The 14,455-nt window shown below is 44.7% G+C and overlaps 1 protein-coding gene across 5 annotated transcripts in view; it reads right to left on the bottom strand.

Moving 5' to 3' along the window:
• The window catches only part of ppip5k1a (diphosphoinositol pentakisphosphate kinase 1a), a 28,358-nt gene extending 15,846 nt beyond the window's left edge, over positions 1–12,512 (bottom strand). For 3 of the 5 annotated variants that reach the window (XM_076734637.1, XM_076734608.1, XM_076734646.1), the window contains exons 1-17: positions 12,453–12,502; positions 7,668–8,207; positions 6,555–6,750; positions 6,106–6,196; positions 5,932–6,017; positions 5,264–5,418; positions 4,558–4,659; positions 3,798–3,959; positions 3,570–3,691; positions 3,384–3,485; positions 2,995–3,081; positions 2,833–2,908; positions 2,629–2,738; positions 2,136–2,221; positions 1,915–2,040; positions 1,167–1,288; positions 467–649 (exon numbers count right to left, since the gene is read on the bottom strand). In XM_076734637.1, the coding sequence (XP_076590752.1) occupies positions 467–649; positions 1,167–1,288; positions 1,915–2,040; positions 2,136–2,221; positions 2,629–2,738; positions 2,833–2,908; positions 2,995–3,081; positions 3,384–3,485; positions 3,570–3,691; positions 3,798–3,959; positions 4,558–4,659; positions 5,264–5,418; positions 5,932–6,017; positions 6,106–6,196; positions 6,555–6,750; positions 7,668–7,811 (1,950 nt within the window). In that variant the 5' untranslated portion in view covers positions 7,812–8,207; positions 12,453–12,502. Of the gene's footprint in view, positions 1–466; positions 650–1,166; positions 1,289–1,914; positions 2,041–2,135; positions 2,222–2,628; positions 2,739–2,832; positions 2,909–2,994; positions 3,082–3,383; positions 3,486–3,569; positions 3,692–3,797; positions 3,960–4,557; positions 4,660–5,263; positions 5,419–5,931; positions 6,018–6,105; positions 6,197–6,554; positions 6,751–7,667; positions 8,208–12,452 lie in introns of all 5 variants that reach the window. The other 2 variants (XM_076734628.1, XM_076734618.1) reach the window with 2 other exon arrangements.
• Between the last annotated feature and the right edge of the window lie 1,943 nt (positions 12,513–14,455).

Here is a 14,455-nt window from a genome sequence, read left to right on the forward strand (position 1 = left end):
TCACACACACGAAAAGAAAAAGCACAAAGTACTGTCATTAAAAATCAGCTGCACAGAACAAATGAATACCGACTGCAGACCTGAAAAGCCTGAGAGTGCTAAAGCACACAAATTAGTGTAATTTTGCCATTTAACAGAACAAGATGAAGAAATATAATTAATCTGCAAACAGTTAGCTCGAGAAATACAATCCTTTCTGCTTTCATTAGGACAGCTTAGTAATCCTCTGAATGATCAAAGGAGATACGGCCACAGACTGTTGGGCACCCGGGTGGAAAGGTTACCCCTTGTCTGGACACATCAACCTCTCAGTCAAACAATACTGTGGGAAACAGTAAAAAATCTCATTTAATTTGTAGATTATGCTCAGACGTGTGAATATATGACTATTTCAGCTGCAGTCTGTGAGGAGTAGCTGCAGTGGTACGATGTCAAACACGCAGTGTTCACACAGTCGGCTTCTCACCCTGTCGAAGTCTTCGTCGGTGAAGTCCCGGTCCTTCTGCAGAATCTCATGCAGCCGGGCCTTGACGCGGTGCTGGCAGCTGCTCAGCGAGTCGCTGTCGTTGTCCAGCAGCCCGTTCATGTTGGCGCTTTTCACCATCTGCACCAGGATGGGCGTCAGCTCGCCCTCCAGAGCCAGCAAACCCTGCTCGCACCGACGCACAAACAAAACGAAGAGCGAACCTGTGACTTGTTACTGATGCAGAGAAATAATCACCATACAAGTACGCTGTGAGCACAGTTTACCACATAACACGGCGACAGTTTAGTTTCAGTTAATACATATCAGCAGCTGACAGTGCTGGAACTCACTCAGTAGCTCTTCAGTAAAGCTAAAGAAGCTGCTCTGAAAGGCAGGTACCAACTCTGTCAAGGATGTTTTCCTCTTCAGAACACCTGCTTTCCTCCAAAACACACCTGACTTTCCTGCCATTTGAGACTCTGCAGGTGGTGCTCTTTTCTTTCTATTCAGCCTGTTTTAACTACACAGTATTTTCTTTAAACTGACATTTGACATTCACATTTGTAAAGATAAAGATTTACCTCTAGTAAACGAAATAAGTAACTGCTTACTGATGTTTACAACAAAGCTCAAAGCTTTCAACTGGCCACAGACTGAAAGCTGAACAGAGCAGCTCAGAGGATGTCAGAATAGTGCAAACCTTAGCGAAGGCTGCAGCTGTCATCTGCACTCGGCCTTCATCAGACGCGTATATCTTCAGGTCATGCCTGTAGGTGCTGTGTAGCCGCAGTAACCCACAGCCTGGAAAGCCAGCATAGTCTCCTACAAAAACACAGTGGCAACACAAACAACAGTGATTACAGACACACACCTTGCTGGTATAAAATGTCACTGAAAACTGTATCTGGACAAATGGCCGTTTTTGTGCATAACAAGCAGTTTGTGATCTCTTTGGTATTAAATCTCATCCATCTGAACTCTTTGCACCCCAGCTGCAGCTCTGCGACTCCTCTGCACCTGGACCAAAGTGCTTGCCTTGCTTTAATGCGAGTGTCACTTTCCCTGTCCAGGATTTCTTTGTTTATATCATCTCATGTTCTCTTGCAAAGAGCTTCAACAACCTTTATGTCTCATAGAACTTTTTATCTTTTAAATCCTGATTCCTGTTAATCCATCCACGCCTTTGCTCTTATATCCCTTCTGTTTGCACAAGGATTTGATTCTATTACAGCAGCATCTTGTTTCATTTGTCACTTCAATATGTGCATGTTGTGCTTTAACTCAACTTTTCAACACCTCCTTAACAAACACTGATCAAAGATCTGTGACGTTTATTTTCCATCACCTGGTGGTTACTAAGGTTTTTTTTTAATAACAGCTAGTTAATCAACAGCTACAGCAAAGGAATACTCCATGACTTTTGTCATTATGAAAACTGTGTTTCTCACCTTGTCCTCCAGGGTACATACAGCGAAAGGCTCTTCCCAGCTCCTCAGCCTGCACTCTGCCAGCAGGAGTCAGCTCTCCTCCCCACTTCAGCACCAGCAGCAGAGACGGACCTTCCTTACGCGTGTCTGAAAACGAATCCAGAGCAGCTCACAGTCACAGCTTGAGCTCAGCAACAAACTACTTTAAATAGGAAGTAAAAATTCTGTTAACGTCTTCCTACCTTCTTCCTCACTTGAGGTTTTGGGCTGCCCATGGGGCAGGTACGTTAGTTGCACTTTTCTGTTGATCCCAGAGAAGTGGCCATACCTTTATTAGCAAGAAAATGGAAAAAAAAAATCTGGATTCAATAAAAGCTATTTATGGAAAACCATGGTTTTATGCCTTCTTCCACTTCTGGTCACAAGCTGGGGGGCTGCCAACAACAATATGGTGACTAGTGTAAAAACAGGACCAGGAATGTAGTTCCATGCTAGTAATCCCAAAATCCAACAACCTGTCATTCTCAGCTGTGAACACAGATATCCGTAGAGTCTTTAGGAACACATGATTTAAGTTGTGCTCCATTGTCTTAGTTTCTCTGCGTACAGGAAATAAACAGCAGCTCATCAAATGCTCTTGGAGTCGTGTTTGGCTGAAATGACCTAGAAATGATTGAACTGACTGAGATCGGGGGCTGGTGGTTAATGACGTGACCCAGTTTACTCGTAACTCACATTTCCAGAACAGTCTTCAGCTGCTCCAGTTTGGACTTCTTCTCTTCTATCTCACAGTCATTGTGCTGTCCTAGTTCTGCTAACAGCTGCCGTGTGATGTCCAGCACCTCCTGTTGAGGTTCAGAGCAACAAGCTGTCAGAGATCTAACAGACAAAGTCAATCACACTCAGGCTGGGAGACGCAGTGTCAGAGCTACATGTTACCTGCAGTTGTTTTGGCTTCTTCAGCTTTAATTTCCCTGTTTTGTATCCGCCATATTTTTCAAACAGATCAAAGAACCTGGATGAAACAAAGACAAGCTGTGAATGAATCAAAACTCTAAACGATCACTGCAGTGAACAGGAAGGCAGTAACAGATGACCTACATGGGGTTACGAACTTCCATCTTCATCTTCTGTTTGGGTGTTCGGTCTCCATGTCGGATGACAGCGATGACACAGCGGAGCTCCATCCTGAGTGTGAGAGTGAGGTTAACATCAGTTATTTCACCTCTGCTGAACACAGAAACTTCAAACAACTGTACAGAACATTTACAAACAGGGTCTGTTGTGAGAGGACAACCTAAAGACACAGAGGACGGACACAACACAAAGCACTCCCAGACTAACTAGACTCTTTGTGTTGGTTTGTCTCCTGGAGACTGTAATGTCTACAGCAGTTAAACTGAAGTCATCTGCTTTAGAAGACGTCAACAGGTACAAACAGTTCACAGACACATCAACCTGTGACACCATTCGGACTGCCGTTGACTCACATGGTCCCTGACGTGGTGGGAACAATGGGGATGTCCTCTGCCTCAGTAGGGATGGACCAAGGAATCTGAAACTGAGGAGCCAGCTCACGCATCACGATGTTCCTGAAGAGACACAAATTTAATCAGAGCGAACTCGGGAGAAAACAGCCCGGCGGATGAGGAACGACACAAAGATAGGCACGGTACCCGAGGATCTTGGCACAGTCGTCATAGTACTTCATTGAGTTCTTCACAAAGCTGAAACCGTTGACGTCACACACGTAAGAGTGTCCATTGGCTCGGAGAAGATCGAAGCCGCACACAGTTTGCTGCAGCGAGACAATAACAAATGCCACAGTATCAGTACGCACCCCCACAGTGAAGCCATGAGTAAACCGGGATGAACCAGACCTCATCACCAGCGCCTGTGCTTACCTTGAACGCGAGGCAGACCTTACGGGCCACCAGTTTCTCCATGGCTGAGAGCATGACGGGGTAGCGGACCTCCTTCCCCTCACTGTCTCTTTCCACCTTCCCGTCCAGAGCAGGGGACTTCCGGGCCTCAGCGTGAGCATAGTCTGGCCCCACGGTGTACACCTGAGGTCACATGAAAGACCCACAAACACGACCGTTCACTCAGCGTTGATCCAACAGGCGACGCTGAATGAAATCACTATTGTCCCACAGCACAAAAAAAACATGCATTACAATATCAGTTTTTTCTTTAAACAACATCCACACAAAAACCAACTTACAATCAGTAAGTTTATGATATGACGACTACCTTAAATTATTTCAGCTTTGTTTCTAAGAGGATCTGCATGGTAGACGGCCTTAAAAACTACCATACTAATGAGCCTCGGGCGCCGTCGCCATGGAGAAGAGGCCATTCAGAGGTGGAAATCAGAGCAGTAACACATTCAACAGACGTCATCTGTGCAGCTGAGAACAAAACATGCTGCCACAGTTGCTGAATTCATTCAAAATCGACCTTGAAATCAGGAGTGAATTGAGCTTTTTTCAGTTTTCTCAACACCGAAATCTAAAGCTTCCACCTGGGACCTTCATTTCCAGAATCAGGGTGCCTGAAATAGCCCCTCTAAGGTCTTTACTCCTCTATCTGCTAAAAAGTAATATGTGTCAATAAGTACTCGACTGTCTCATCTTCCACCTCGGTACTGTGTCCGTACTCTACCTTCACATCGGTGCCGTCTGTTGGCATGAACTCTTCGTAGATGTACGAGCCCGTCTTCCTCACGCTGCTCTCTGGTGAGTACACACTGCTCCGGCTCCCGATCTGATCAAATCACACAATGAGTGAAGAATGATGTGATTCTGTCTGGTACAGCTGTTCCACTGCAGTCTGTATAACATCCATCACAGCCTGAGTTAAAGGCCGCAGCTCCATGTTTGACAGAGTGCATCTGATTTATGATGCTGCTCTTTCTCTGGCGGGGCAATGGACCCACGTATAATTACAAGAGAAGCTATTAAGCTGTGCAGGTCAGTGCCTGGTGTGTTCTAGTCTGTTCAACTGATTAACAGTCGCCGTTAATACTAAACAGAAAATGTCAAGACCAGCCACAGGCCAGTAGCACTTTTCCAAATATAACTCTGAGAGAAGAAGAGGGTTCGAGTCTGACGAGAAACCTGACGAGTCAAAACCATAAATGAGAGCAAAAAGATGCTCCGGTGTGTCACTGGAGCTCACTGGGAGAGAAACTGGTCGCTCTGTTTGAGCCACAATATAAACAGCACAGTATGAATGTAATGGTCGTTTAAAGTGGCCATCATGACAACAGAAAACTGGTGCTGAGCCGATGTTACAACTCTTTTGTGATTAGCCTTTCAGCTGACTTTATAGACTGAAAAATAAGCCATGACGGCCAAAGTCAAGAGACCTTTCTGAAGAGTCGCTGGCTGCCACCTCCAGCAGAGGTGGGGTAGTAGATGTAGACGTTATGGTCCTCAGCGCAGACGGGCTTCTCAACGAAAGGCTTCTGGAATATCTCCCCGTTCACCTCCACATGGTCCTCTCCCTCCACCAGGTTACACTCTGAGACACACACGCAGACAGCAAATGTTTCTGTGTGCCAGGACACCCTTTCATTACCCCTCCAATATACACAGATGACACGCGCCCCCTGAGTGTTTACTCTGGAGCCCTGTGAAGCAGCTCTGCACTTTGAATCATGTGATGTTCATCGGTGGTTACAAAAAGAGTCTTCACCGTCCAACATCTGATGGCTCATCCGTCCAGGGACAGAGGACCCGGCTGACAGTCCCATCATATCACAGAGCTTAAGTATGGTACACTTGCAACTGCTTCACATTTGATACTATATTTATCCACAAGCTGAAATAAAACCAATGCAGTGTTAAATGAATGGCCTCAGGATGCTGCAGTGCTCTGTCAGGACGAGCAAAAGGCTTTATGAGTTAAACCAAAGTGGAGAGAATATCACCAGCTTTCTACTGAGTTTCCCCATGTGATGGTAACTGCAGTACAGTAAAATATATATATGAATAAGTAGCACAGCAAGTATTAGTAGTGAGCTGGCAGACTGACCATCTGGTTTATCTGGGTCACGGTTCAGCACAGCATAACGTGGTAGATCTATCCCCTCCTCCTGTAGGATGCGATACACCTCCCTCCTGTTAGAGAATACATACGAACACATCGTATATCAAGCCTCACTTTGATTTGCATCCTGGAACTATACAGTTAGGTATGCAGAAGTACCTGTCCTGAATGTAGTACTGCATGTTCAGGTCATTGATGAGCAGACGGTTTCTCAGTTTGGCGTAGCTCACTGCTTTATCCAGCGGGAATCCTGGTTCACGTGAGGAGAAATGACGACATAAATACACGTGAGAGATGATACAATGAAGGAAAACAAGATCAGAGTCGTAACGGCTGAGACACTGAGACGTTGTACGACAAGACAGGCTCTCTGTTTAGTGTGTAAATGGACGGGCAGTTGAGCCTGTGTGATCATACAGACAGTACACACAACATGTGATGTGATCGTGTGTGCAGATTTATTTGACTTTGTTCGACGCAACTTTTAAACCAAGACTACTGATATGACTACGGCAGGAAACATAATTCATATAGACCACATAAAAATGTTTTTGTGTGTGTGTGTGTGTGTGTGTGTGTGTGTGTGTGTGTGTGTGTTTGTGGGGTACCCTTGGAGTGGAAGGAGATGAGGCAGTCACACAGAGGCCATTTTTCCACAGGCTCGTTGAGTATGGCGTCCTCTGGGAAGATGACCACAGTGATGTACTCGAACCTGCAGAGCCTCTCCAGAATCTGGGTCATTGGCTTCGACTTGGACTTCTTCATCATGCAGCAGATCCCCACCACAATCTGTCGCTCCGGGGGCTGGACGAGAGAGAGGAGAGGAACGTTTCAATGAGCTGCCCGAGGAAGCAACACAGACAATGGCAGCTTTGTCCCATGAATCTCCAACAAACCTCATATGGAAGAACAGACTGTACATGAAAATGGCTCCACATACGAACAGCTGAGGTCCACTGCTCATGTCCCCTCTTCTAAGACATTCAATGAAAACTCCAATTTACCAGTGAGACCAAATTTAACAACCGCAGCCTCTAACTGTTGTTTTGTTTCGTCTGCATATCCACCATGTCTGTGGTGTTTCATCTGTGGAGACTCCAGTCTGTTGGCTACGACCCAGCTGACTAATTCAGCAAAGCAACCAATGCTAATGCTAACGTGTGACTACTACAATAACCACATAACTTCAGGGCATGTAAACCCACTCTGCAAAACCTGGTTCCTCTAAAGACCTTCGTCACTTAAGAGCAAGCGTAAACACATTTGAGCTCTTGTGAGAAAACCACGCTGTGTTTATGAAATTCTTCTTCACCTGTCCACCTGACCTGCTCTGGAGGAGGTTCTGTTCAGTTTCAGATCTACATTCTCTGAGTGAGACAGACTCTCAGCTGAGGGGACATGTTGTATATGCAAACTTACTGAAGCGTGCGTGAGTAATGTCACTGAACGAAGACGTGTAATTACAGCAGCACAAACTGAACTGCTGCACTGTGGTTTTCTGCCACAGGAGCCGACATGTATTCAGCTTGTGAGGCAGAAAATCCTGTTTACTTCAGTTAATTTTAACACTAAACTAAAGTTGGCGGCACATGATGAGTCCATTTTGTGTGAAGCCTGACGAAGAAAACCTGTGTTAACAAAGAAAGCTGATGTGACACCCCAGCTAACAGCGAGAGTTAACTGAAGGAACAGAGGTTGTGCAGTTTGAATACATCTCTCACCGAGTCTGTGTCTTCGTCGTCCTCATATAGCTCCATGTCTGTCCTCATGCTGTCTTCCAGGACCTCGCTCTCATCGTCCTCGCAGCCCACGAAGAATCTGGGAGCGCCACGCCGGCTCTCGCCCGGGCTGTAGGGGTCTGACATCACAGTCCCCCGCGGCAGCCCTCAGCGTCCCACCGCGCCATCGTACACCAACACACCGCCAGAGCGGGCCGCCGATGGGGGGGCGCGAGGCCTGGGGAGGGGGACGGGTCCACTCTGCCTGGGCTGGACAGCAGAGCTGGGAGATGAAGGTGTGCGAGGTAGAGGAGCAGAATGACACTGAATGAGCGCCGCTCAAACGTAGAAGGTTTAGTGAGAAACGATGGAGCTCGTCAGTCCTCGGCCATGAAGTTACTCCACTTTCTCATTCTTTGGTCAGTAAAGTCACATCTCATAGGACGGGTTTGGGTTTCTCAAGAGGCATCAGCAACCAGGAGGCTGCAGCTCCAGTTACCTGATGACAGTCCTTTCCTCCATGTGTATGCAAGACAGACGATCCTGCAAGAGAAACACAACATTACACATTATTACTGCAATTTTGGTTTGTGGTGTTGAGGAATATTAATTTGCATGTCCTTTAATCATACTCATCATGACAGTAGCCGTATTCTAAAACATACAGCACACTCTCATCCTGGCTTGTTTACACATGAGCAGATAACGGAGCATTTCACCAAACAGGACAACAAGGGCAACACATAACGTCATTGAAAATAATATTACAAGCATGAAATGTTACAATCTTTGAAGCCATAAAGGCAGAATTAGAAGGAGCCTCCACCTCCATGAAATATGATGGTTTGCAAAAATGATTAATCATCTTTCACAGCCTCTATTTTGGATAATGATAGTCAGACTCAGGCTGCAACTTGCAGGTCCAGAAATATGGTGAATTATTGTCAAGGCTACTGTTTTCTTCTGATTTAATTCAAATTTTGCAGTCGCTTTGTGTACAAAGAGATTCACCACTGAGACAAATGAATTCTGCACCAAATATTTCATCAAAAAGGGACAGAGAGTTAAATTCCAGTGCTCATCTTTGTTTGAGGATATCCGGTGGTGTCTTTCCAAAACAGTCTCATTACGCCAAGCTCTGTGGGTAATTTAAGTCTTTAAACTGCACAGTAAAAAAGGAACACCACGTCTGGCACTGCAAATCCCAACCAATACACCATCACCATAAGCAGAAATGGCCGTGTGCTCGAGCAATAATTACCTTTAGCACTTACTCGGTTGTTATGCATTTAACCCTGACGCTGCAGTCTGGTGCTGCAAAACAGCAGGGCATCAGCTCTGATCTGCATTTCCATCACCACTAAACATTAGCCAGTCATGGAGACAGGACGGGCAGCGGACCACATGTCATACTGTAGACAAACCACAACTGCTCATTACGCTGTAGCACGCTACAAGACGCCCATCTGAACAACAAACCGCTTCACCATGAGGCACAGTCACTCAGAGGTCAACACCGACCGTATACAGTGGAAAATACTGTTATTAGAACAAGCAGCTGTTCAGGGGTCCCAATGAGAACATAAACAAGCAGTCCAAAGCCTTGGGGATCTCAAACTGAGGGAACACAAATAAGACTGTCAAAAGTGCTTTCTACAGAATCTGCTGATTTAGTTGAGGGTCCCTCCCTGTGACCTAACAGACGCAGCACTCGGCCAATCATCAGCATGGACCGTATGCAGCATTCACTGTTCACTGGCTGTCTTTGTCTTCTCTGATAGTAAGTCGGTTTTTGGGCTTTTGGTTTTTAAATCTTTAATTTAAATCTTTGAACTCGGGAAACTGTGATGTCATGTTTTAGAGTTTTTGGATATTTTATAGATGACTGATTAAGAAAATACTACACAGATTAACAGATAATAAAAGAGATCGGTGAACATTAAGCAAATATCAGGTCAAAGAGTGACTGCAGAAAATGTAAGTCCTTCTTGGTTAAGTGTCACTGAAAAGGAGAAAGTAGATGTGTAGCAGACAGTAGGTGTTGTATTTGATAAATGTCTTTGTGAGGACGTTATATTTCTATTTAAAGACAGAGATGACTAAATGTCATGCCTTCATGTTGGTTACATACATGCACGCACATTTAAAGCAAAGGAAATAAGAAAGCAGGTCATTCCGGTCGAGTCAGTGGCTGTTAATTTTAAGTATGTCATAAATGTTTAACTGCTGCCTGGTACACACATCCAGAAACTCAGCCTTTCTCCCTTTTTGGCACCAAGTTGATTTAAAATAAACTCTTTAAATGCCTAAGTGGATTAGTGTTTCAGAGCTTGAGCATAACAGTTAATCTCTTTCATTACACCTGCTCACTCAGGCTACGAGCGAGGCCATAGCTCCCCCGAGGACACTGAGGTCACGTCCTCTTTATTTTTTAATGGGACTTTGGGGGTTTGGGGGGGCGACCCCGGTGCAGTTTACACTCTACAGTTTCATGCTACACACAGCTGTAGTGGTGTGAAAACCTTGCGTTCCAGTCATGTCAACTTTTCAGGAGTTTAGAAAGACAAATACTGTTTTGACCTTGAGCGAAATACATTTTTGACACTCACAGTCACAGACTTTGTCAATCCAAAGAGCAGAAAATAATCTATCAACTGATCTGACAACATAACGGACAATTAGATTTTCCATATTGATTAATCTGCCAGTTATTTCCTGGATCAACTGATTTATTGTTTAGTCAATGAAAACTCAATAAAACATCAGAAAATAGCAAAAATAAATTGTGTGGTAAACACCAGAGGCCCTGGTGTTGCCTTTAAATGTCGTTCCTCTGTCCACCTAACAGTGCAAAACCCAAAGATATCACATTTACAATGATATAAAAACAGAAAAAGGGCAAGCCTTTCAACTTGAGAAGCTGGAACCACAGAATGTTTGACGTTTTTTGCCATTAAATTATCATCAAAGTCGGTGTTGTTTCCTTCTCTGTCCATATTAATCAATTAATAAACTAATCATTTAGCTCTAAAACCAAAAAAGTTGGAGATACAGCTGGACAGTAACAGCATGCTGGTTTTTCTGAATGCTGATACCACAACACTACCAGCACCAATTCCCACGTTTACTTTCAGCATTCAGCCATGAGCCAAGGTGACCACCGTCTTCCCTTTCCTTTGACCTCTAACCTCATCTCATACATGCAATCACTGCCCGCGGCCCTGAATCTCTGCTGCACGGCTTTCCATTAATTAACATGCTTTCTCGTCTCACAGTCTCGCACCTCGACCACAGCTTGAACCGGATGACTCGGGACTCCTTGCTGGGGCAGGCTCAGACGCCTCCTGCGGAGCGCTGTGCCAGGATCTCCTCCAGCCTGGCCCGGAGCACCTGAGTCTGCGCCACAATCTGTTTCGATAAAACTTTTTCATCTCACTTGTGGGTTGTTTACTAAAAGTTTATGAAGGAGACACATTTCAAATATATCTCACCTGACTGTCTGTGTGGGCGGTAATTGCCAAATCTCTATGTCAAGTTACCACGTGCCTTTAGTGACGTGCACATATGATTAAAAATGGCGTTACGTTCTCTATCATCAACTACTCAACTAGTCATCTAATCCTTCAAGATCTAATTCAGCAAATTTGAGCACGAGCTTCAATTTGATCGCATTTGGTGTCCATTCAAAAATGTCTTTCTGTAGCTCTGCAGGAGAGAGGAGGAGGAGGAGGAGGAGTGAGGTTTGGACTAACGACCTCAGTGTTTCTAAAACCCTCGCTACCAGCCGGCAATGAGGCGCAGTGACTGTGGCCATTTCCTTTCACGACTTATTGTAAAATAAACACTAAAACAGTGTCTGCAGATGCTTCGACATATCTGGATGGACTGAAAAACACAGCTCAATTACACAAATGCGCAATTAGACTGTGAAATTCAATGTCCTTTCTGTGCAACAGTATTTCTCAAGTGCAATACAACATATGACATTAGTAGTTTTTCTCATAAGAATATGGGCAATAGTATTTCTATAGGCAGTAGTAATTTTAAGGCATTTAGTATTTTTGTTTTTATATTCTGTATCCTGTAAACTTTTTAAATCTTGACCCTTCTGTGCCTCTGTTTTTGCTTTTTGTAATACTTGCTGGCTGTAACGACTTAATTTCCCCAGTGTGATCTATTAAGTCTTATTTTTATCTTAACTTATCTTACCTGGAGAAATACATGAACCGTACAGCTGCACCTGATGTCTCAGCTTGTAGAGGGCCTGACTAATAATAATCCCACTGTAACCAGGCGGGTTGGTCAACGTTAACCTGCACCGCAGACTGATGGCTGATGCTGCCGTTACGTCGTTACGTTACGGTAACGAGTTCTTAACGTTGAGTACAGTTTGTACGTTACAGCAAACGGATGATAGAAGACGAGGACGCAGATAACGTGAAACGTTTACCAAAATGGTAAAACCATTCAACTGTAACAACAGCGTGAAAAACGAAGACCAACTGCCCAACACAGTCAGAATTCAAGGATATTTGTCGAATACATTTCCTTTAGCTATCGTTTATTTTAGCGGCGCATAACACATTTAGCTAACGTTAGCTAATGTTAGCATGCAGCTAAGGTTAGTAACCCGGCTGGTTCGGCAATGTAAACAAGTCTTCCACTGCCATTTTGTCTGCATTTGATGAAATTACCAAATGTAAGTGCCATTATTAATCTTCACGCTTACGACTGGAAGCTTGTCGATGATATTTACATTATAAGCGAGGGACTAAATTATGAACTTACAGTGTGGCTGGAAGCTTTACACCGCTGCCTTCAGCTCGCTTCCTTTACGCTTGACAGTTTGCATGTGAAACCAATCTTGATTTTTCAGTTTGACGCACGGATGTCGGAGCCGAAAACAACCAATGAGAACGGACAACCATGTCAAGAAGGCGTGACACATAAACCACATGAGCCAATAAACAACGACAAAGCAAATGGTGTGCAAAATGAGATCCCGTGGGGAGAAGAGCGTTGGCGGCCTCTCGCGTTGAAAATGAGAGTAGCGGGCAAACGTCACCGTGATCAGCTGCATTAAAATGCTGCTTTCACAGAAATGCATCGTCGTAACAGCATCACACTGACACAGAAAGGGGCCAGAATGTAGAAAAATGTCCATTTAAATGTACATTTTTGTGATAAAACATGAGCTCTTTTACTGAAAGTCATTCTGTCATTGTTGTATTTCAACTGCTTCATACTTTTATGCTTTTACTGAAGTAAAATTTTGAATGCAGGATTTGTAACAGTATTTCTACACTTTGACACTGCTACTTTTACTCAGGTAAAACATGTGAGTACTTGCTCCAACAATGTGTCACAGCACTACCCACACAGCACCAAGGAGCAAGCATCAGTGTTGCTAAAAAGCCACCACAGCAGCAGCTATTAGCCGTATGCTGCTGGAGCACTTCAATGGTGCATTAATGCAACATGAAGTTCTGTGGTGGGCTCTCCTACACAAACTCATTGCTCTTAAAAGGTGACCTTTCCCTCCATCAGTAGAGCCAGCAGAGTAAACCGCCTGCCTGCTGTTGATGTTTAAGAGCCAACACTGATGTCAGCGTGTTTCTGAGCAGAGTCTGTTTGACCACCACGCCACCCTGCCTGCTACGTACCTGTGTGCAGGCCAGCTGAGGCTGCTGCTGCTGTGAACCTGGTGGGCAGCTTTGCTGCTAAAGAAAAAAGCATTTCATAAACACCGGGGTGAACAGGGTGTAAACAAGGCATTTAAACTCAGCTGCGGTGTTTGTTTGTACTTGAAACAGAGGATTGTCAGATTTGGAGTCAGATTTATCTCAATGATCCCTGTCTTCTCCTTCACTGCCTACAGCTCCTGTCACAAAGACCCTCTGTGAGGAGGCCCTCCACCCTCATATGGCTTCCATTTGCCAAAGTCAAGGGTGTTACACTCTCTGTAACTTACAGCAACAGGTCAGACTGGGACAAGGAGGCTCATTATGAATGCAGCTCCAGGCTCAGTACCTTTCTGCTAAAGCTGCCGGTTGCTCTGGTCTCTGGGCCCCTGCAGGAGCTGGTGGGCTTCCAGTGTTTGTAAATGCTATCAGCCACTTATCGCACCTCTGGCTGCTAATACAACCATGATGTTCCTCAAACTGCCTGACAGATAAATGTGGCCGGCAGCCGATGAGACGACCGTCAGCTCGTAGGTTAGGGTGTGGCATGTGGAAATTTCCACAGAAGGATCATGAAAGTACAATTCCTTTAACACTTGTTTACCAGTTCATGAGCTTTTCTGATATTAACGGATATTTTTTTATATATTCAATATGCCACAAAAAGACCAAACCAACAATGATGCCATCCCACTGAGAGGTGTCTTCTGTGTATCCAGATCCAGATGAATCTGATTCACTGAGTCACTGTTGTCCAAAAACTAACACTTTAATGAGCCGCACTGTTGCTGCGACATGTTTCTGAATACGACTGCTGATTATCTTGAGTCACGTCGCCACCAGCAAACAGTCCCAAACAAGAGCTGTATGTACTACTGTTTGCTAAAATCAATGGTGGTCAGCTGCTTTTGGACATTATTTAGCCTTTACCCAGAGCTTAGTTTCCCAAAGTGTGGCCCGCGGGCCAGTGGCGACCCTCAGAAACATCCTGTCATTGCTGTCAGCTGAGCAGTGCATGCTGTTAGCTAAAGTTAGCGATTTCCTCGGACAACTCGACAGTTTGATGTGGAAGTGAGATGAAAAACCACCACAAACAAAGGTGTTGGGGAA

Source organism: Chaetodon auriga, chromosome 1 (genome assembly GCF_051107435.1).
Source record: "Chaetodon auriga isolate fChaAug3 chromosome 1, fChaAug3.hap1, whole genome shotgun sequence".
Taxonomy (NCBI): Eukaryota; Metazoa; Chordata; class Actinopteri; order Chaetodontiformes; family Chaetodontidae; genus Chaetodon; species Chaetodon auriga.